This window comes from Protopterus annectens, chromosome 3.part0, assembly GCF_019279795.1.
Source record: "Protopterus annectens isolate FY-2018-M chromosome 3.part0, PAN1.0, whole genome shotgun sequence".
Lineage (NCBI taxonomy): Eukaryota > Metazoa > Chordata > Ceratodontiformes > Protopteridae > Protopterus > Protopterus annectens.
In genome coordinates this window covers 1,456,961,712-1,456,987,153 of record NC_056731.1, presented here as the reverse complement: position 1 = coordinate 1,456,987,153, position 25,442 = coordinate 1,456,961,712, and the positions used below count along the sequence as shown (strand labels likewise).

The following is a 25,442-nucleotide window of genomic DNA, read 5'->3' as shown; positions in this document are numbered from 1 at the left end:
CCCAGGATGTTGTAGAGGGACTATTGTGGCTCAAATTACAAGGCAGAGGCATGGAATCATCTGGCCCAGGTTCTGACCAGTACCACCCGTATCCGCCGCAGTGGTGAACAATGTAGGAATCACTACAGAGATTTCAGGATGAGGAAGTGGAATACTCCAGACCATTGGATTGAGGAAGGTAAGACTTGGGACACCCCACAGATGTGTAAGTAACACTTACTGAGACTACTTGTCAGAGTCAAAAGCTGGATATAGTCAGGATTGGTATGCTTAATTGTATTCTGTTCTGTTTTTTCAGCAGCCATCACAGACCAATAACTGAAAGTGTTAACCCATGCCACTAGATTGGTATGGATGTGAGATGGATGTGGTATGTACGCATTCCAACAGCAGGATTATTTTAACATTAAAGGTTATGATGCATTTATTGGTTAATTATACAGTTGTATCAAATTGAGCATTCACTTTTCAACTGTAACAGGAAAATATGCATGTATTACTCTGGAGGACAAAACAATTGCTCAGTATTATAAAGTAATCAAAATCCACACTTCCCAAATATACAGTCCAATTAAGTTTTTGGAAATATTGCAATGTTACATCAGAGCTGCAAAGCAGTGTTACCACTGGCTGTCTGTACACTGTATTCAGTATAAATGGAACACACATATGTGCAATTTATACACACATCAGTAATTGCTTACTGCAATCTGTAGTATATTGTGCACCTGTTAGGAGCTGGGTAGTCTTAACAGTAAACAAAGGTATTTGTCAGGAGGTCATACTGTTAAAAGCAAAGGTAATTGAATAGAGTCAAAGACTTGTACCACATATGACATTACTAAATGTTCTCCCTTTTTATTCTCACAGTCCAACCCTTTTTTCTTTTTTCTTTTTCTTCCCCAGAGCTCAGCAAGGTAGGCATGCCCCACAGGATTCACCTGCCCTCACTCCACCAGCTACAGCACCACTGCCCAGTACATCTGGTGCAGAACCTAGTAGCAGCCCCTCTGCTGCCCCTGCACTACTCAGCCCCTCAGGTAGTTCAGCCCTGGATGATAGGCCTGTGGCTCCCTCCAGAAGCAGTGGAAAAGGTGTTGAGTTTATCACCTGACAGGAACTGCCAGGGTTGGTGCGTAGGATTGTTCATCATACTGTGGGCACACGCCTACACCAGATGGAGACACTGCTCTCCATCATTGTATTAAATAGCACAAGGAGACACAGACAGCAGTCACTGTAGCCATTAGTACAGTGAGGTGAAAGTGATGACAGTCCAGTGGGTGGTGACTCAATTCTCACTGTCACCGAACGTGATGTCCATGGGTTTGCAATATCCCCATCCTCACCCCAACCATGGTATTCATCCATCTCATGTGTCCTTCACTGTCCCTGTCTCTTTTCTTGTTTGTCTTGTCTGTCTGCAATTGCTTAATCACCTGCCTTGCTTACTGTACCCAGACATTCCAACATCCCTTCCCCAATTCCTCTTTCCTCTCTCAAAAAAAAAAAAAAAAAAATACGGGTACCTCTCCTGTAAAAAAAAAAAAAAAAAAAAAAAAAACATCCCAGTCATAGCTCTCCATTTCACCAACACGTCTTCATGACACACATGATTCTGTTCAATTCCCTATACAACATATTGTGTTGTGGTCACCCTGTCTATGGAGATGACAGTTTAAATTCAGCTAAATTTGTGCATATATGTTCATGTTTTATTCTTGAAAAAATGGATAGCTATGGCTTTCTCCTACATCCTTTTTGCACACTCCTGTCTTCTTTTCACTTTGTTCTTGCCCCTGCTTGCTCCCCATTTCACTATATTCCTGTCTTCCCATTTATTTTCTTTAAAAAATACTTGCACAATGGCTATTGCAAAACCAGTTCTAAGCATTATATAGCCATATTTTAAGGAGTCTATGCCAACTATCACACTTCAGAATTTGGATTTACATGTAAAATTATTTGAAACTGTTACATGACCTGCATTTGAACCAAGCATCATCTGAACAAAAAAAAATACAGGTATCACTGCATTAACAGGTGGTGTTACAGACTCAGTTGATTAGCAGGTGTATTTTAGAGACTGTATAGCAAATGGCAGAATTAACTGTGGTTGTATACAAATGCTACTAAACTGAATCTCTGGCCTCAGGAATTAATGCACTTAATGCAGTGATAAGTTCCTTTTTGGGGCAAATGCTGCACATATATTTAATACATTTAAGTATTTTGGGAGTAACATTGCTTATCGATGTTGTGAAATGCACATCGCGCAACATCACACACTACTGCTGCACAAAACTAAATGAGTATCATACAATGCTTTATACAACATTACAGGGGATTGCACAATGGTGCTTCATAGAAATTTAATGAAGAAGATATGACATTAGTGATATGGGGAGCAAGCACAGGGAGAACAAAGGGAAATATTTCCTAAACTATGTCACTTACTGTTGAATGTATTAAATACATCTGCTAGCTAAATGACTCTGTGGCAGAAAGTGTTAATGCATTGTTGCTGGAGACAGCTGCTACTGGATTCAATAAGGGTGGAAGTAGTAATTGTACACGTTTATGTGATACTTTAAATATATCTATTGCTGCAATTTACTGTTGATTTGCATTGGTGCATGGTGCGCACCATCACTCAATAATTCTTTAAAGAAAGAAATGGGAAAGACAAGAAAGTGGTGAAATAGGGAACAAGCAGGTGGAAGAACAAAGTGAAAGGAAGGCAGGAATGTGCAGGAAGGATGTAGGAAAGAACCATAGCTATCCACTTCTTCAAGAGTAAAACATGAACACATGCTCAAATTTTGCTGAATTTGGACTGTCACCTCCACAGAGAGTTATGACCACAACACAGTCTGTTATACAGAGAACTGGACCAAATCATGTGTGTCATGAAGACACTTGTGCAAAATGGAGAGCTGTGTATGGGATGATTTGTGTTTGTGAGACAGAGAGATGTAGGAATGTCTTGGTGAGGTACATTGGGCAGATGAGGAAGGGACTGCAGACAGACAAGACAAACAAGATAAGAGACAGGGATGGTGAAGGACACATGAGGTGGGTGAACACCATGGTTGGGGAGAGGGTGGGAAATCCCAGTCGAGGAGGCTGATGGTGAGAATCTAGTCCACACCCAGTGGACTGTCATCACTGTCACCTTACTGCACCAATGGCTGCAGTGCCCATCATCTGCAGCATCTATGAGTGCTCTGCACATGGACAGAAAGCAGGGACTCCATCTGGAGCAGGCAATAGGCATGCACCCACAATGCGGCACTCAATCCTACCCACGATCCCTGGCAGTTCATCATGGGTGATAAATTCACAACCTCTGCCACTGCTCCCGGAGAGAGACACAGGCCTATCATCCTGGGCAGAACTACCTGAGGGGCCAATTAGTGCAGGGGTGGCAGAAGGGGTGATACCAGGCTCTGCACCAGACATGCTGGGCAGCAGTGCTGTAGCCGCTGGAGTGGGGTCAAATAGATCCCATGAGACACCTACCCTGCTGAGCTGTGGGGTAGAAAAAAAAAAAAAAAAAGAAACAGAAAAGGATTGGGGTGAGAGAAAAAAAAAAGGGAGAACATTAGTAACTTCATGTTTGACATGCAAAGCACTGATACAATTATTTGTTTCTCTTCCATTACCTTTACTTTTAACACTACAAAGTCTTAAGTTTCTTCCTTACTTTTAAGACTATCCAGTTTATAACAGAGGCACACTATAGTACGCATTGTAGCCACCAATCCTTGATGTATGCATATATTACACATATGCATGTTCCAATTATACTGATTACAGTTTAAAGAAGATAATTTGTGCCACTGGTATAGAGGTATGAAGTTACATTCCAATAATGATGAAAATCTAACAGTATTGCATATTTGGGATCTGTGTTTTTTGAACCCACAACCGACGACTATGCTCAGATACTGTAATGTTATTTTGTCCTACAGACTACTGCATGCATCCTTTCCTTTTACAATTTAGAGATGCATGCTCACTGTTATTTGAGAATAATGCACCATTGCTTTATGCTGCAGACTATGGCATGCATAGTTTCTTTTACAGTTAGGATATGCATGCTCAATTTGATACAACTGTATTAAATGCCAGCTAAGTGGTCCTTAACTTTTAATGCTGCTAAATTACAATACAAATTATTATTATTACTATTACTATTAAAATACTAATTAGACAGTACTGTTCTGATGCATACATACCACATGCTTCTTGCATCCTTACTAAACGGGCTGTATAGGACCAAACATTAGAGGATGGCTGTATAGCAGCTGTGGAAAGAACAGAACACCATTGTGAATTCCAGTCTTGACTATAGTCAGCTTTTACCTCTTATAGTTACTCACTGAAATTGATATTTACACATCTGTGAGGTGTCCCCTGTATGAAATACCCTGATCCAAAGGTCGAGGTTATCCAGCTTCCTCCTCTGGAGGGCATTGAAGTGATGTCTGCATTACTCACCAGTGTGGGAGGATACCTGTAGCACTGGTTAAAGCCCTGACAACACTATTGCAGGATTCAGATTTATATTCTGAGCTAGAATAGTCTTGCTGCAGCAGTTTGAGCCCATGTTGCTTAACTAGGAGTCCAACAAAAATTTTGGACTCCTGGACACCTCAACGCTACACCCAAAAGCGCACACCCTCTCCAGCAACTCGTAGCATGCCTGCCGTAGTTGAAGCTCAATGTATATAGCATTTCCCACCAATTGTATTTTATATGCTGTTTTCTTGCCTAATACGCATCTCATGCTTACTGAGACCGCGCACATTTTGGTTTTTCAACGTTTGAAAATGTTGTGCATTAGTTACCATCATGCAGACACAGTAGGCGAGGGTGCGCACTGGTGGGCACTGTGTTTGTGCAATGGTGAGCGATGCACAACAATGGCAAACAATCCTATTTGTAGATTATCAGGTATACAGGTACTTGTGTAAATGTGCTAGTCAAATGTACCATATATACAGTTCTCCTACACTTACAGCTATTACCACAAGAAGGGTGAGAAAACAGTTGTATATGTTGCACTTCATTGCTATAATCTGCAATCTCACAACAGTAAAACACAATTTGCCCACCCTGTACTAGAACCTCAGACCATCTGCAATCCACACCTACACTTAACACATGTTGCGTCAGGATTAATGCAATGATATCTGCTGTCTTAGTAGTTATTGTAAGGTTCTCATTGTTAATCATAGTGCAACAGCACTTATGTTTGCGTAATGCAAAATATTATTAATGGAATGCATCTAGTTTATATGTGTGCCTGTCTGAGTCCTGTCTATAACCTAGGTAGTCTAGTCCTCTAGTCTGTGCACTGCTGCCCTTCATGTAAACCAAATGAGCACAGCGAAACATGTTTATGCCAAGTGGTGCATTGTGGAAACACTGGCAAAAAAAACATAAAAAAAAAAAGACATTAAAACACAAAAGGGAGACTTGTCCAGAGTTTTACAGAATCTCCAGATATTTGCATCATATTTTTGGCCTGTTCCTTGTAAAATGTGTGGTCTACTGGGAAATCACTGAAGACTGAGGGTAATATATAATGACATACATTTCTGTTTCATATTTCATATGCATAAAAAAAATGCATGCTGGCCCTTTGATCCCCCCATTAGTTTAGTGTTTGACCACATTTCTTGTACTAAAAGGCTGTGTGGAATGATCCACATTCAGTGTACAGGTTTCATGGCCAGCAACACTGCTGCGAGCCACAAAGCCTTTCTTATGTGTACTACGCATAATTAGTATTCATGGGTCGATGCCACAAGATGCTGCACAATGAGCGATATCACATATGTGAAAGCACTCCGTGTGGGATCTATGCAGAACCTACATGGAGTTTATTGAATCCCACCCTAACTCTACTTCTCATGCTGCTAATATTTCCCTGTAATGTTTATTCATCATGGATGGTGTATTTTATCAACAACCCACAACTGGGTGTGGGTACCATAGGATTAACTCATAGATGGTATGGTTTAATCACAAGGGTGAAGCATGAGTGATCAAAAAAAGTAAAACATGGGTTAAGCCTGTAATACAATGACATTATTTAAGAAAAAAATGTCCTTACCTTTTTCAAATAATGTCTTTGGTTAATGGTTTGTTATTGTCCTTTTACGCTGTTAATTTTTTACTGATGTAGTGTGCTTGCATATAATATGTATGTCTGCATATTTGCACAGTACAGCAGTACAGTGTTAGGTAGCTGCCATGAGAGACACCATTCCCATTAAGTTTGTATGTTTTTTTTTTTAAAGGATGAAGGGACAGGACAAATATATGACAAAAATTAGGGGCATTCTGCTATAGTCTAGTCAGTTTAAAGGTAAGCTTAAAAACATTACAGTTAGTTGTATTAATAGTACTGTATCATTTAATTATCCAGAATTTTGCAGAATGCCCTGTTTGTTTTGTGTGTGTGTGTGTGTGTGTGTGTGTGTGTGTGTGTGTGTGTGTGTAATACTTTGATCTTTGATAGGGAAAAAAACTATTGTGAAATACTTAGAAGTTCAACATATCCCAATAGAAAGTCCAGCTGCTCAACTATAGTTTAGCAGCCTGACTTTTTTCTATTAGGATATGCTGGATTCACAAAGGAAAAAGACAGCCCAGTACCTATATACCACCATTTAGTCCAGCTATGACTTTGTTTATTAATAGTTGTGAAAGGGATTTGATAAGTTATTTTAACAATAGAGAACAAAATAAGTTTTTTAATCTCACTAAACAGCAACAGGCAGCTTTATATGGGCTATCTAACAATACTGACATCATTATTAAGATGGCTGACAAAGGAGGGGCAGTGGTTATTTTGGACAGTGTGTATTATCACTCCAAAGTAAATGGTTTGTTGGCAGATCACACTACATATATTCCTATCAACCCAACCACCATATATAGGGTGGTTGAAGAAGTACACACTGTTTTAAGGAAGCTAAATTTCGAAATGCAGATAGATGATGACTTGTTAAAGTTTTTGATGATTAATAAAGCCACCACTCCTATCTTTAAAGCTCTACCAAAGATACACAAATCTTTGGTTGACCCACCCCTTAGACCTATAGTTTCAGGTCGGGGGTGGGTCACTGAGAATATTTCTATTTGGTTAGAGCATACCTTAAGACCCTATGTAGATAGAATACACAGTATTTTGAAAGACACAAAAAGTTTTTTACATATGGTAAGGGCTTTTGAGTTGAAAGGTATACATGCCAATACTATAATGGTAACATTGGACGTACAGAGTCTCTTTACTGTGATAGGCAACAGTTATGGTGTTAAAGCAGTTGAGCATATTTTGCGAAGCATGGGTGAGGATCACCACAAGATCTCTTTGATTAGCACTCTCCTGTCCTTGGTACTGGAGAATAATATTTTTATTGGTGGACAACAGGCTTATAGGCAGGCACAGGGGGTGGCTATGGGCACCCCCTGTGCTAACACCTATGCCAATTTGGTCCTGTACTACTGGGAAAGTGAAACTATTTTTAACAACATGTTTTGGGATAAATACATAGGAGCCTATGCACGTTTCGTGGATGATGTTTTTATGTTTTGGCAGGGTAGTGTAGATTTGTTACATGAGTTCCTTGAATATTTACACTCTACCACTTCTTTCTTTAGGTTTACCATGACATATTCTGCTGAACAGATAGATTTTTTGGACACTAGGATTAGATATGACCAGAAAGGTTTTTCTTCCAGTTTATATAGAAAAGATTGTTGGACTAATCATTTGTTGTCATTTGACAGCATGCACCCACGGTTCATGTTTCCCAATATAGTACAGAGTCAGTTGTGTAGGACATCCAGACTGTGTCTAGAAGATGAACAATTCCTTATAGAAGTGGATAATCTGGAAAACAACTTTATTACCAGGGGTTATGATGACCGTATGGTGAAGACCAAGATTCATCACAGCTCACTGGGAAGGGTTAATAAGTTCAAACCGTGGTTGAGACAAGAGAAGGAGCAAGGGTTTTCTTTGAGTACACGTTCTAGACCCAGCAGGGTTAGAATGTATTTTACTTATAGTAGCAACATCACAGATATTCAAGCTATAATCAGTAGCAATTGGAACATCCTAAGGAGTGATGCCAGGTTGACTGATTTAGTTGGACCTACCCCTTTCTTTGGATATAGACGTAATACCAATTTGAAGGATTTGGTATGTAGAGAGAGGGTTATCTCTGGTAGCAAACCCCTATTGATGAAAGCAGGAACTTCACCCTGTGGTTTTTGTAAGGCCTGTAAGAACATACACAAGGACCCCACCTTTGTGCATCCATCCACTGGGCATTTGTTTCACTTTAAAGCCAGAGCTACTTGTAGGACAACGCATGTTGTCTATTTAGCTGTATGTGAGCAATGTCCAGCCTACTATGTAGGCATGACTACCAAAATGTTTAAGGTCAGAATACTACAGCATCTTTCATGTATTAGAAATAAGGTTGAACAAAATGCCTTATATAGGCATGTGGAGAGGCACCCCACACATACCTTTTTGTTTAAGGCTATTACCAATGTACGATTGGGCATAAGAGGAGGTGATATTAACTTACTCACAGAGACTTTAGAGTCCAAATGGATTGTTACACTTACTTCACATAGGCTTCCAGGCTTAAATGAGATGATACCTTTAAAACCTGCTTTACAAAAAAGGCGGGTTGTATATTAAAAGCTGATTGGTTGTTACTGCTTTTAAAAAGGAAAATTTTTGTGTGTTTCATTGTCTGATGAAGGGTTGTTGAACCCGAAAGCGCTTACACTGTTGGATTTATCTCAATTAAATTATTATTTTACATAGCGGTGTTCTGCCAGTCTTTTTCTTTGCATTTTGTCTTTTTTGGACTGGTGAACTTTGGCTACTGCACGGGACATTGTGTTTTTGGGCTGTATTTGGATTCACAAAGGGCATGCAGACTGAGGTGTGTAATCAGTGTTCAAGTTTGGAATACTAAAGACCTTTCACTGTATAATTTTCTGTAATATTTCTAAACTTTCTCCAGATTATTTATATCACTGGCAGAAGATATGCAAAATTCAGTGCCGTAATCTAATATATGTCTTATCATTGATTTACAGAGAATTAAAAGAGCTTTTTAGTTTATCAGTAGTATAGCAGGAATCATAAACTAACATTTTCTTAAGTTACATTTATGTGTTGCCTGAAACTTAAAATTCTCGATACCAGAACTCCCAGATGCAGTATTATTTTGCCTTTGTTAATACACTTGCTTTGATGATATATGGGTATTGGTTGTTATTACCCCAATGTGCAGTATAGTACATGTCTTTGTATAACATCCCTCTGCTGTTAACTGCTGCTCATGCCTCTAACTTCTTTAAGTAATTCTGAAGTATGAAGTGATCCTTATCCTATTACTTTCAGTCTTTGGGATGTTTGTACTTCACAAGTTGGTGTTTGTACATATGGTTGGTGCCACAAACAGTAGCGAACAAAACAAATAGCACTATGTATTTTACCCCCTCCACTGCTGCTCCTCAGATGTGGACAAGGTTGATTCATTAAAACTGCAACCTCCCAGGCAGTGGCCTCAGAGCATGTCTGTTTAGCATATTATTTAAATAAAGGGATCTGGTTAGAGTTCCACTGTGTTGGGGGCAAGAGAGGTTTGGATATAGTACAATGCTTTTAAGGAGTGCTTGCAGCTACGAGTCATGCCATTTCATGATAGCAAATAAAAAGTACATTTTGTTCTGTTTTCTTTCCTTTAAGTGCTGTTGCTCAAGTATCTCATGGTTTTGCACAGATATCAGGAGTTCAGTGCCTCTGTCTGTTGTGCTATGCCTGTATTTGTAGTGAAATGAATGCCTGGCTCACATATACACAGTATGCTGCAATTCATAGGCTGCATACATGAACCATATCTAGCCTCTTCCAGGATAACAGTAGTTTATATATCTACTTCAGGTGGTCTAACATTCTTTATGGACCACATAGGACTCTAGTATGTTCTTTTTCTGAGTCTATATTAGAACATCAAAGTTTCAAAACTTTGAATGTTCTAATATCGACCCCTATTCAACAAAAACTGAAAATATCGAAGCAACAGAAAACAGAATTTATTCCTAGGGAAAGAATTTGGTTGTCCATTTCTGTTGCTTCGGTATTTTCAGCGCTGTGGTGGAAAGTTACGAGTCGGGTTCAGGTAAGTGTGTGATTGAGTGCGGGTTAGGTTAGTTAGGGTTAAGGTGCAGGTTAGGTATGTGTGCGATTGTGTGGACGTGAGGGTTAGGGTGGGTTAGGTGAGTTAGGGTTAGGGCACAGGTCAGATAAGTGTGTGATTGTGTGGATGTGGGGGTTAGGGTGAGGTTAGCTGAGTTAGGGTTAGGGCATGGGTGAGGTGAGTGTGCGATAGTGACGGACCTTAGGGTTAGGGTTTGGGTTAAGGTAAGTGGATAGTTAGTGGTGTGTGTATAATTTAGTGTAGGGTTAGGTGTAAGATTTTAGGTGTATGTGTGCAGATTGCTGTTTGTTTGGTGTGCTTGTGTTGTATGTATGTGTTTTGGAACAGCAAATTTTTTCCCTAGGAAAAAATTTGCTGTTCTGTATGTTCGATATTTTTAGCTTTCGCTGAATAGGGGTCAATATTAGAACATTCAAAGTTTTGAAACTTCGATGTTCTAATATAGACCCCCATTTTCCAAGTAACACTCATGTGCAGTTGCAGATAGAAGTTATGAATCTCTAATGCTACTGCGCCAAGAAAAATGGTAAAAGCTGCTGATATTGTTAACCCAAAGTGTTAAATGAAGTCTAGTGTGCCTTGAGATTACAGGATAGAAAAACATACTGACAATATCCAGGACCATGTAATATAATTGAACAGGGTTACTGTGTTATTCAGCCTACAGTTATCAGAAGTTCGAAGTAAACCAGGATATATTGCAGTAGAACTGAGAGGAAAAAGCTCAAGTTGCCATGGAGATCAGGTATATCCTTAACAAAGTGGCTGCATTTTTTTCCGAAGATGGATTTATTTGCAATTTATTGAAGACCGGTGATTTACCATTATCCACAACAGAAAGATATAAAGAGTGTAAAAAGCTCCTACTTTTCTAGTAGATTTACTGTTCTGTTTGCATTTATTTTCTATACAGCACTTGCTATAGCAGCCTGTACATCCTCAATAGGCTTATGTTCCACCAACTCGCTGCTTTAATAGTCAAAAAGATGTACAGGGTGCACAATGGCAGCCTTGATTAGTCCTGCACAGATAACACAATGGCAGAACTGACTCTGACCTTCTGCTACAATCATTATGGAATCATGGTCAAAGTAAAGCACAGTCTGTTTATCAACTTTCATTCTTCCTATAGACTAGTCTTTATGTACTATCTCATCTCTTTTGCAATAGTTCATGCAACCTTAAACTGTAAAGTGGAACCTTGGGCCAAGATTATTATGACAACCAAATGGCATGAGGTCTATTTGTACGATATCATATGCCCTAACTTGTTATTCTGTAAGCATTCAAATGGAAATGTGTTTATCATACATGTTACAGTCTCCCCAACACACAGAGTCCACGTGTTTGGGCACACCATAAAGTCTTTTCATTATATCTGCGACTATATATATAAATATATATATATATATATATATATATATATATATATATATATATATATATATATATATATATATACACCGTTGTGTGTGTGTGTGTGTGCATTATAATGGCATTCATGTTGTTTATTCTGAGTTCAATCAGGAGGGTTTAGCATAATGGTTAAGGTCTTTACCTCTCAGATGATTTGTGCTTTAATTATCTTATTTTCAGTGTATTGTAACCACTGATCATAAAAGACATAACTCATGACATCAGCAACGGTAATGGCAACTTTAACAGATAACTAACTTTGCAGAAGTATAAGAATATCAGTTAAAGTTGTTTAATATTGTATATGTAACACTATAAATGTCTGGAGTTTTACTTAATTATATTACATTCCAAATATATTGCAACTAAATTTGAGAAAATCTAATTTATTATGGCTAAAACAATATAATAGCAAATTGAAGCCGTCAAATGATACATTTTTATTTATGAAGTCCTTGGATGGTGCCTATATACTAGCTTTCTTGAAAAAAGTAATAGAAATCAGGAGAACAGGCTCTCTGGGTGATGCAGACAGTAACTGTATCTCTATTAGCTTTTTAACAAATGAAACTACATGAGCCAAATGTTTTATTTAACCATAATGTCTTTAAGTACTGAATTTACGTTTTATATTCTACTTGATATGCTATACAGTACATACTTAACAAATTCTATTATTATTATAATGCATTTATAGTTTTACTTGTTACATTTCTCTCTGTATTCACTGTTCTGACTGTAGTCATATTTCTAGCCCTCTCCAGAACTGGTGCCACCCACAATCATTACCTCAAGAGGTGAGAGTCAGTGCAGAGTGACAACTGGCAATAATATAGTACTTATTTGATTATTAAACATATTTTACTAGATCCATTTTCATCTCTACACATATTAAAATTCTACATCCACAACCTCCTACTTGCTTATTCCTAATTGTTGTGATACTCTATGATCACATCCAAGACATTTCCAAATAATGGAGACTGTCACATCCTTCTCATTTAAAAACAGAACATACTTCACCTGCTTAATTATTTAAGTCTAGTCAAGTCTTGCTGTACCTGAATTGTTGATAATTAAGGCTAAGATACATGTCAGCTTATTGAAAACATTCATTTCTGTTATCAGCTTGCCAGGTGAAGTTACTTACATCATTGTAGACTTTTAAAAAATAGTTTATACAAACTTTTTCATGAAATTCATGATCACTCTTTTCCAAAACAGTCAGCTTTCTTTTTTTTCACTGTGTCACTGGAATATTTACTGAATATCTATTTTTTATTTGTGTGTAATGCTAGTGTGGCAATCTTAAATGCATTAGAAAACAATTGAAACCTAACCAGAGTTACATAATTTAATGCAGAATATGAAAAAAACAAATTAGTGTTTATTTCCCCAGAATGAAATGTCGATATAGAAAGGTTTCAGTATGTTAAATTAAATGGAATATATTATCAGAAGATTATAGCAATTAGGAAGTACTAATAACTTCTTGTCAGTCATTTGTAAACTTTAGGCTAATAACTGTCAGTGTTTATAAGCACTAATAATGGATTTTTTGTGATCTCTTTTTACAAAAGACAAAGACAGGGATTTGTTTGCTGAAGGATGGTAATCCAGAACCCTTTGAAGTGCGGCTGCATTTATCAAAAGACATTCTAACAATCCAGGAACAGGATGTCATCTGTGTGTCAGGGGAACCTTTCTATTCTGGTGTAAGTAATTCTGTTTTATCTAAAAATGAACAACTTCCCTGCAGAGATGATTCTCAATGGTTATTAGACAGCATGTAAAGTTATGATAAGAAAACATATTGTACAAACACCTTATACAATCAGTGAACAGCATGGAGAATGTAAATGAATTTGACAGAAAAACAATAAAAAACATGATGGCATAAACATTTGCCAGATGAGCTTACAAAAGCTCATTATGTTGTCATAGGTCTTATGTTTTTTTTTTTTGTTATCTGCTTGTAATACACAATATTATAAGTGCTGCTTTTTTGTTATGACTGATTTAAACCACAGAACTGTTTGTTATCATCAAATAAATTCAAAATTGTAAATGTGTGATGATGTGAGGTATTGCCAGCTATGGCAGGAGAAGTAGGGCAGTGGATGTGTAAAATATGCCAGTACAGCTAACTAGAAGTTTGTAAAGAATTACATATTATTCATAAAGCAAACTGCTTTGTACAGATACTTGTGTGTAAAATGCATTTGTAAGGCTGCTTGTGATAAAAATGTACCAACAGTATGCCCTGCTGGACAGAAAAAAAAATATACATGCATCATTATAACTGTTTAAATGTATATGTTTTAACAGAGGATATGGAAGAGAAGAGGTTCATCTCAAACTTTGAAATTAGCTTGAAATTAAATTACCTGGCTTAGGACATAAGGACTGTATCTTACAGTTCTCAATGCAGCCAGAGACAAAAAGACTGTACTAAGAAGTTTCCTGCATTGTCTTTGGGGGTGAAGTAATTGCTAGTCTGGAAAGTTGGAGACTCTCTGTGCGTGTATTATTGACACATATGTGTTAAATCCTGACAGCTTCTAGCCAAGGGGGGAAGCATTGGAACCAGAAGTTAGATGACCAGATCTGTGTGATGCCATTATGTAATCCATCACTAAAAATAATGTTTAATACTAGGTGAGACTGAAGTCTCATAGCAATCTGTTTTTGTAACCTGACAAAGATGGATCTCTCACCTACTTCATCTTGCCTTGATCTTGTAAGTCACCAGGGAATACCATATTTCTTCATAAATAAGACCTAACCAGAGCATAAGGCCTAGCATGGTTTTCCAGGGTGGTCATGATATAAGCCCTACCCCAAAAATAATCCCCAGTTAAGATCATCAACAACACATGACGAAGATGTTGAATTATAAAATAATATTATTGACACCCGTTGACTGAGGTTATCAAACTCTGCTCACCATTTTTGGACCATTCAGACACTCAACTTCTTCCCTTTGCAGAAAGTGATAAGATTCTTTCCCTGACAGTCCTCCATGATTCTTACTGTAACCCTAATCATCACTCACACTTGATGGTTGAGATCCTTGGGCCATAAGCACTGGCAGGTGTACTTTGATTGGTCAAAGTACAGACAACACATGTAAAGCACGCACACTGGATAATGAACATCTGTGGTTGTGTCTTCTTAACCATTGACATTTTGTTTTGCCACTCTGGTCTTGTGAGTTTTCAGTTAACCCCCCCCCAACAAGATGAGTGCAAAAAGAAAGACCTATTCCATCGAGTAAAAGAAAGGAATCATGGAGGACTCCCGGGGAAAGAATCTGATGGCATTTTGCAATGAGAAGAAGTTAGATCTCTGAATGGTCCAAAAATGGTGTGCAGCATATGATAACCTCAGTCAACAGGCTGACGAGGGAAATGCTAAGAAGTCCAAGTGTGGATCAGGTCGGCAAACATTATTTCCTGAGCTGGAAGACATCATCTGTGAATGGATTGCTAACAGGAGAGCAAAGCCTTTGGTTTTGGGCACGGCTGATATTCAAGCATTTGCCCTTGCAATGGAACCATAGTTAGAAATATCCCCAGAAGATTTGAAAGCATCACACATTGGCTGGTTGGCTTCCTTCAGTGATATGAACCGTCTCCAAGAAGATCAACAACACTGTTCAAGGTGGAAGATACTGAAGTTATTAAACATGCACTTGCGTTCAAGTCCTTTGATAGCATTGACTTTTCTAAATTCCAACTCTCGAACATGATTGCTATGGTTGAAACTGAAGTGTTTATGGGCCAAGGATCTCAAACATCAATTGATCAGAGGGGTGCCTCGTCAATCTACACTCCCTCCACCAGTTACGCGAGTGCACGTTACCTGTAATTTGGCAATTCATCTAGATGGAAAGAAAACCCCACCTCTAATCACTGGAAAGAGCAAAAAGGATAAGATTGAACGTGTTTCAGGCATTTACATTCTTGAAACCGAAAAAGCCTGGTGCACACAAGCAGTTATAAAGAAGCGGGTCAATGTAATGCTGCCACTTGTTTTGCGAGGTGGTGAAAGAGGTCTACTAGTCTGGGATTCAGCCAGCACTCACTGCACTGAAGACATGAAGAAATTCCTTGCACAGAGAAGAATAGATCAAATAATGATTCCTGCAGAAATTACTGCCTATCTCCAGAGTCTTGATATTGCAGTAAACAAGCCATTCAAGGACCATTTGTGCATATAACTCAATGACTACATTGAAAATAGAATGGAGAGAAATCAGCATGGAAACTTTGTGAAGCCTAGTCTGCAAGAGGTTGTGACTTGGGTGAAAAATTCATGTGATAAAATCACTGAGAGCTGTGTTGCCAATGCACTACAAGCAGGCTACTTGGACAAGCAGTGCTCATTTAAGGAGAGGCATATTAATAGGCATGACAGATTGGGGCCAATGGTTCTACAGGAAATGGAGTCGCAAGAAATTCAGGCTGGAATTCAGGGGTTGAAGACTTATGACAATGTTCCAGAAGAAGATGGCATGACTGGTATTTGAATAACTTTTCCATTATCAGGCAACAGATTGGATTGCTTCTGCTTTCAGTTTTATTCCCCTCCTCCAATACACATGTACTGAGATTTTTCTGCATTTTCTGTTAAGCATGAAATATTGCACTGTGAAAGCCAAGGTGTAGATATTCTGAAAATGAAATGTTTTTTGCTCTGTTTATGTAGAATTCTCACACAACTCTTAACGCGTTACTTAGAACTGTTGTCCAATAACAGAAAGGTACCAAATAAATGTCAATTTGTTTACATGAATAAATGTTGATTGTTGTACATGAATAAATGTCGATTTTTGTACATGAATAAATGAATACATGTAGATTGTTGTACGGGGGTAAATAAGGCATCCCCTGATAATAAGCCCTAATGCGTATTTTGGCAGGGGAAAGAGTATAAGACCCGGTTTTATTTTTGGGAAAATACAATAATAATTCTATAGATCAGTCAGGAAAATATAGTGATATTAGTTAAGTATTGTTTTTTCTGTGTCTGTGTGACCCTGTCCATCTGTTTATTTTTAATATTTCCTGTGGATGATACTCTGCTGTTTAATGTAAATATATATTTAGTATATAGTAGTAATATTAGTTAACTATTGTTTTTTCTGTGTCTGTGTGACCCTGTCCATCTGTTTATTTTTAATATTTCCTGTGGATGATACTCTGCTGTTTAATGTAAATAGATATTTAGTATTTTTATGTTCTTTTATTATTTATTATTAAATATATTTAAAATTTTCATTTTGGCTGGTCTTTTAGAGAATATTTTCATCTTTGAGAGTACTTATATATATATTTGGTGACAGCTCTGTCTACTCCTGAAAGCCTTACCACATTGCCAAAACACTACCATTTGTATTAATATTAATTTCTCTCAGTGTATTTGGTTACCGTTATAAGAGCCTTGGAATAACTGGCATTGGAGTGTCTTGGTAGGGATGTAACTACCTTATAGTCTGGCAGAAGGGGGCATGCCAGCCTTTTCCAGGTGTGTGTGTGTGTGTGTGTGTGTGTGTGTGTGTGTGTGTGTGTGTGTGTGTGTGTGTGTGTGTGTGTGTGTGTGTGTGTGTAAATCAAATATCAAAGAGTGTGTGTGTGTGTGTGTGTGTGTGTGTGTGTGTGTGTGTGTGTGTGTGTGTGTGTGTGTGTGTGTGTGTGTGTGTCAGCTGCTTGGAGCAGGGACATGAAGCACTGGTTTCACAAAGAGAATGGTGGAGGAGAACTTGGCTTGGACCCTTAACTGAGGTCTCAGCTCGATAGCTGTACCAGTGAGGAGTTGGATTTGGGACCTGGAGGGAGACAAATGGAGAAATCTGACCCCGGACTGAGTCTGTTTTCTGTGTGCTCCTAAGGGAAATTGTGCTTGATGCAGATAGCTGCATCTGGAAATACTGTGTGTATCCATTTTTGTTCCAAGCAAAAGTCCCTCACCAGTACCCATGGTGATGATTCAAGATCCTTGCTTACTGGCCCAGTGTGGGGATGTCACAAGATGTATTATCGTTTAGAAGTTATTCCTGATTTTTAATTATATAGGTACCAGTTCACAGTTTTCTATCTTAGCCTAGTCAACACTATATCCAGAGGACAGCCCCGGGAAAAGAAATGTTATGCAAGTTTTTATCAGAACAGCAAAGAAAAGAATACTTAGCATGTGCCCAGTGCATCAGATATATCGACAATCAGAACCACTGGCAATCATAAAGAAATACAAAAAAACAGTACCAACCTGCGAGACATGCAAGAACGGTCAATGTTCAAAATAGAAAAAAGGGATTGATGCTGATGCAGATGTGTATGTGTGAATATCTATATCGATATCTATGTCTATATCTATATCCATATGTGTGTGTGTGTGTGTGTGTGTGTGTGTGTGTGTGTGTGTGTGTGTGTGTGTGTGTGTGTGTGCATGCACATGTGTACGTATGTCTATAAAAGTAAAAACAAAAGGCCTAGAACCAAAACAAGTGTAGAAGTCTTACCATCAGTTTCAGTGCTTTGCAGTAATATAGAAATATTAAAGCGACAAAAAGACACATACTGCTGAGCTCTTCTCTGAAGACTGCAGAGTATTAGAAAAAAATTGTATCTGCGATACTGTAATACCGCATAGATTTTTATCTGTCTTGGGGAACCATCAAAAATGTATCTTTATCATTGGTACATTATCAACCCTTACTACATTTCAACAATTAAACTCACCACATTAAAGCTATTCAGTAAACATGAAAGTAAAAGTTCATGTACTTAATGGACAAAGCATGACCACACACACAAAACACCTTTGCACACTCATAACAAAGCCTCGGTTTCAAATCAATACTTATTTTTAAAGAAAAGAGAGTAAAATTAAATAGCAAATCATTCATAAAATCTGTCAATAACAATGCATAAATTAATAAATAAATTGATTAATAAAAGTACATAGACTCTATCATCAATTAACACCAAAACAGAAAAGTAAATTTCTGATAATTAGCATGTTTTGATGATAATGAGAGATAATGGCTTACTATCTTGGGGTTTTGAAATGGGAAAGGGATACACAGATATGAAGCTTCCCCATTCATTCCTAATGCTAATCCGGATTCCTACTAGGCAGACATGCCATTTCTGTCCATCATAATGTAAGGGTGAACTTAAATATTTTGTTATTGACAATTCCCTCACCCAGAGAGGTGATGTTTAAATTTAGTTTGATAAATTATACAGATATAAAGTGTTGGCGATGGGATATGAGATCAGCCCCACTCACTGATACTACACCATAGGTTTCAACAGTTTCTAAAATTTAATTTCTGGGGGGGGCATTATTGTTATGTCATTAACTACCCATTCAGTCATGCTTAATTAAAATGGGAGTATGGTGGGACTTCAGTAGTTTGCCTTGTTTCATTTGCTTCCATTGAATAATGGCCAGGAGAAGAGAGGAAATACAATTTTCTTTCTGTTGTGTTAGTGAGTATACAAGAAGCTTGAGTTCAGGGGTAGTCCATGAACTGTGAGAGTTTCAAAGCATATGAAGCAGCCCATATGCACTGTGATGGCTATTTTGTTGTGATGGTCTTGCTGTAGACACATTTAGTAGGTTTAAATGTCAAGATTTATAGTCTCAGACACTCAAAGGTTGGGTACTTTCTAAGCCCTCTGTATGCCTAGTGGGGCTTTGACCAATCTGAGTCTTTCTGTTAGTTAAGATCTGAGGAGAGAAATACCCCTACTATGACTTGTGGTGTTGAGGGAGTGGTTACAGGAAGGCCAGTATAGTTCTGTAGCATTTTTTACTTGTAATGAGTAGTAGCAGGTATGATCATTAATAAAAGATTTGGCATTGGTATAATGCTTACGAGGGGCAGACAACCAGCAAAGACTCTAATGTATGTGGGGATTAATCCAGTATATGACCCATGTGGGATGAATATATTTCTATAAAAAATGTAATGAAATCTGTCAGGGTTGCAAGGAGTCAAGGATGAAACATATATTGTCATGCACACATGCAGTTAGTCTAATTCTGAGTATCAGTATATGGAAAAGTTAGAGAACAACTAATAAAAGTAGTAAATGTGAATGATGGGTCTAAAGTGTTATTTATTTATTTGAAATTTGTTGACCCGGATAGTCCAACTGAACAAAAGCCCTTTTTCAGCAGAGGCCCCAGGGAGAAAAACTTCACAGTAAAACGTAGCAAGAAAATAATATGAAAGCAGTAAAAAAACAGTAATATATATACAGAAGTAGATAAATAACCATTACAGTTACAAGCGTGAAAACTTAGTAAAAGAGGCATTTAAACTAAGTAGTATGTACAGATTCAGGTAATAAAGAACTAGCAGTAGCATACAAAGACTTAACCACAGTAAACAACTATGCAATACCAATGTTGTGTATTGTGCTACATGTGACACATGCCAGAAGTTTTATGTTGGCAAGACTATTAGAGCTTTACACAAGAGGATTTACGAGCACTGTTTAGCCATAAGAAAAAAAGATGGTAGCAATGCCTTGGCAGTTCATGCTGCAAAATGTGTACTTTTAAAGAAATTTTCTTTCTTTGTTTTGGAAAGAGTGAATTCTGATTTGTTTTCAGGTCACTACAAGACTTTTTTAGAGTGTAGAGAAAGTTTGTGGCAAATTGTTTTGATTGCTGATGAATCCCCTGGCCTTAATGGCGCTATTTTTTACAAATGGCCAGGAATAGGTAGTTCATTAAGTTGATTTACTACCATTATTATTATATTATATTATAGTGCAGTTATATTATTTATAGTATTTTAATTTATGTACATTATTATTGTAATAGTTACTATATTAGAGTATTATATTACATTATTGTTTATATTTTTTTGTATTTGTATATATTTATCTATTTTTATATGAATATTTCTTTAAGAATGTCATGTGATTTGATTGGTAATTTATAAAGGACTTGGAATGGGTAAAATGTTGTTCTGAAGAAGCTCATGTGAATAAAGTGAGTTAATGCGCTTAACTACTACAGTTTTGCAGTCCTGTGTTTGGATTTATTGTCTTCTTTTTGTCTTCTTGGTGTCGATCATTTTATCTGGTTTCAGTTTGTTTTGAGAGTATTTTAATTGAGAAAAAGTTTGAGAATTATATGAAGTACAAGAAGATCAAATCAATAGATACTTAAGGAAACAATTCAGACTGTTCACTAGAAGGTTTGGTAGTTAAACTACAGCTGAAATCCCTTGTCTACAGAATGCAAATGCGGTAATCACTGAAGAAGGCATTGATGTAAGAAAGACTGATGTCAAAAGAAGAGGAGGGCAGCTAAAGCAAGGATAGTATTACTGAAGTATTATCTATATCTATCTATCTAACTATATATATATATATATATATATATATATATATATATATATATATATATATATATATATATTTATATGGGTCTACCTAAAAACGCTGACAATGCAGAACGCCAACAATGAGAACACCGACACCGGAAGATCAACAATGGAGAAGACTAACAGTTGAGTATCTCGACGCTGAGAACACCAACATGTTAAGGTAAGTGTGAGATAGGGATGGAGGTTAGTGTCAGGGTGTGGGTAAGGTAAGTGTGCAATAGTGACGGAGTTTAGGGGCGGGTTAAGTGAGTTAGTGTTAGGGTGCGGGTAAGGTAAGTGTGCAATAGTGATGGACCTTAGGGTTAGGGTTTGGGTTTAGGTTAGTGCATAGATAGTTGTGTTTGTAAGGTTTAATGTAGGTTTGTAAGGTTTTTGGTGTGCTTGTGTTGTGTGTGTGTTTTTTGGGAAAGGTATTTGTTTTGTTGTTTGTCGGGATTTTAGTTTGTCGGGCATGTGAAGTTTCATGTTTTTGAACTTTTTTTTTTGGTGTTTTTGTGTCGGTTATCTCATTGTCAGCATTCTGCGTTGTTGGCGTTTTCAGGTAGACCCATATATATATATATATATATATATATATATATATATATATATATATATATATATATATATATACACACACACACACACACACACACACACACACACACACATACATACATATATATGGGTCTATATTAGTTCTTCAAAGGTTCACTTCAGCAAACCTCCGTTCATTGAACAAAAAACATTGAATGCTCACTTCAGAGAATGTTTACATAAGCAAAGGATTTACAAAGGGAAAGGAACTAGTTGGCCAACATAAGGAAATTTGCCCTCAGAGTTGGTATATATAGTTAGGGGGATGTGGGGGTGCACTCCCCCCACCTGTTCAGGTTTAAAATACTCCAATGTGTGTTACAGGGAAATGCTGGGCAAGTATTTATTTCCCCATGTAACACATTCAGTGAAGTGAAAGTTTGATGTTTTTTGTTCAATGAAAGGAGGTTCGCTGAAGTGAACCTTCATTGAACTAATACAGACCCATAGATTTCACAAGAGTGGGTCAAACAAGCTTAAGTGACTATGCAACAACAGCAGTAAAAACATATTGGGGTAGGCAATTCTTTATCAGGACTGGTAGGGAAGGAGGTTGATAGATCTGATATGAACTTTACAAAAAGTAAATGAAAGAGAGAACAGAATACATAGCTACAATAGATAAACAATTTTTTGAGAACATTTTTATTAATTTAACCTATTTACAGTATATACACAGAAAGGAAGAAATTCATCTTCACATGTTGTTCTACAATGACAAGAATACATTGGGTCATCAAGGTAATCTTATATAATTAACACGTTAAGAATTCTGGTACTTCAATAACATTTCAAGGTTATTCCTAAAACTAAAGGTGCTAGTATGATTCATAGATCTCATTCTGATCATTTATTTTTCAGTTTTATATAACATTGTTAAATTTAAAAATTCTTTGAACGTATGACCTGCATTTGATTTTTGTTTTTGTTTTTTTTTTTGGGGGGGGGGGGGTTTGTAATAACTTTTCTGACAATTGCCAAAAGAGCCAAAAATAGTTTTTGCCCTTTGACTTTTACAGATACAGGAAGTGGAATATTCATTAGTGTTACTGATCTTGTTAAAGAACAATTATCAGACCATAACCCCTTTAAAAAACGGGTCTATATTATATGATCAAAGATACATTTCTTCGAACATATAATAATTGACACTTAAACAGCAAACAAACTAAAGAGTGAATGGCCAGATCTGCAAATTTTTTTCCTCGGGGAAAAAATTCACAGGGCCATACACAAAAAACACAAACTACAAAACCCTAATCAGGTAGAGGGCTTCACCCCCCCACACCCCCCGACGTGGGCAGCTGTGCTCCTCAACGTCCCCAACTAAATATACCAACTCTGAGATCGCTGTACATTGGGGAAAAAGACAATTCCGATAACGGCCAATTTAATTTTTTCCCCGAGGAAAAGATTTGCGGACTTGGCCGTTCGCTCTTTAGTTTGTTCGCTTTTTAAGTGTCGATTATTATATGTTAGAAGAAAAGTATCTTCGATCATATAATATAGACCCTTAAAAACATACTTATCTTTTCCCAATATGCATTTAATTTTTCACAGTCCATAAACATGCAAGTCCAATCAGCTTTTACATCTTTACTACATCTCCAACAAATTGAAGAAGTCATTTTACTAAACTTAGAGATTTTATAGGAAGCAACAAGCATTCTTTGTATATATTTCCACATAAAAGTATAAACCTGAAGAAATTTGACTAACTGATTTAAAGGGGCACTATCTCATTTCTAAATAGAGCTCCTTGCCTCGGACCGAAATACAAACGTTGCACCCCCTTTAATTAACTACCTCCCACTTTATAACATCACTGGTTATTTCTGCCCACATATCCATTAACTTTGCGTATTCAGTCCCATTCAGGTTTTAGTTCCTATCTGCAATCTCAAACAATATACATCTAGTTCCGTCAGACTGCATCTTGCTTTTGTCTCAAGCATTTTTTTAATAATTATTGGCCATGCTAGATACTTGCATTAGTATGACAAGTTACCTAGACAAAACCATGTAAGCATGATGCAAAATGGGTTATTCCATTAACTTTCAAAGTGAATTAGCATTGTATACAAGTACATAAGTGCATACAGAGCATACACTGTAGAATCTCAGTTCACCGTATTTTTTTTTCTAAGCAGTCATTTACAAATGTGTGAAGAAAAAAATGCCAATTTGCAGAGAAAACAACCACAAAACTAGCATGAAATGAATTTCTCTGATTTAAAGGTTTGCTGCATTTGTAAGCAGTAATGTGTTAAATAGTTAACGACAGCTAATCCCCAGCATTCTGTGATTTTATACTCTGTGTATCATTACAAGTATACCACTACCACTTCTTCCATTCCATTTTAATTTTATTTATTTGATTATTTTTTAGGTGTGTGTGTGTGTGTGTGTGTGTGTGTGTGTGTGTGTGTGTGTGTGTGTGTGTGTGTGTGTGTATGTGAGAGAAACAGAGATAATAATGTGCAGCAGCTGATCCCGAGAGAAACACTGACTGGTGAAGTTGAAAGCAGGAAGCACTGTCAGATTCCTGCTTTCCTGTTAAAAAAATAATTAAAAAAATCTCCATAAATAGGACAAAGCAGGTAAGAAATGTAAGGTGGGATAGATATAATAAAATATTAAAATTCTAAGATACTGCAAACACCTGCCATTTGAAATAAAGCCATGGTTGCGGTTCCGTTTTTAGACCCGTAATTGCTGTAAAAGTTTTACTTTGTTTTATGGTTCCGTCTTTTTTTTTAACTGTAGCACAGCTACAATTCAAGGGACTTTTACAGAAGAGTCAAGCAGATGATTTTCCCCATTTTTGAACTACAAAGGTAATATGATTTAACTTTGCATATCTGTTAAAGTTAACGTTGCATATCTGTTCTTCTTCTTTCGGCTTTTCCTGGTTAGGGGTTGCCACAACGGATCATCTGTCCGCTCATGATTGGCAGTGGAGATTTAAAGTGTTGAGTTGCCAGCCTGGTGCTCAACCTTCTACAGAAGGCACACACACACACACACACACACACACACACACACACACACACACACACACACACACACACACACACACACACACACACACACACACACACACACACACACACTCACACTTAGGGCCAATTTAGAATGTCCAATCCACCTTCAGCATGTCTTTGGGATGTGGGAGGAAACCAGAGCTCCCGGAGGAAACTCATGCGACCACAGGGAGGACATACAGACTCCACACAGAAGGCACCTCAGCCAAGGATCGAACCAGAGAACCTCTTGCTGTGAGGTGGCAATGCTAACCGCTGCACAACCTTGGCCGCCAAACTTTGCATATCTGTTAAAGGTAAAAAAAAAACAGTTAACTGTCTAAATACAAAATCATCTGTCATTCTTGCCGGGGTTGATACTTTAGAAAACGTTTGCTTTTTACTTTTGAAAGTTCTGTTGAAACCGGGTGATGTTTTTTTTTTTGGGTGGGGTGGCATTTGGCACTGCATGGGGAAGACCAGTTAAAAAGTTTGTGAACTAGGACTGCTTATAGTAAATTTAAGTAAGTGTTTAAAGTACTTGGCCACACAGCAGAATTAACACCTACTAAAGCAGTATTGCACTCATTGTAGTTTGAAGTGTGTTTCGACGTTATTTAACAGTATATTGGTTTACTTTGGTGATTGAATGTATGCCTGCCCTCTTTATGTGTATTTTGTGGCTTTCTCAGAATGTATTATATAGTATGATTTTACTGTTACTTTTTATAGGTTGTCTAAATCTGC

At 37.4% G+C, this 25,442-nt stretch overlaps 1 protein-coding gene across 1 annotated transcript in view; it reads left to right on the top strand.

Annotated features, from left to right (window-relative positions):
- The window catches only part of SNTG1 (syntrophin gamma 1), a 4,111,241-nt gene that overhangs the window by 1,787,765 nt on the left and 2,298,034 nt on the right, over positions 1-25,442 (top strand). The window contains exon 8 of the mRNA XM_044065493.1: positions 13,262-13,396. Within this exon, the coding sequence (XP_043921428.1) occupies positions 13,262-13,396 (135 nt within the window). The remainder of the gene's footprint in view (positions 1-13,261; positions 13,397-25,442) is intronic.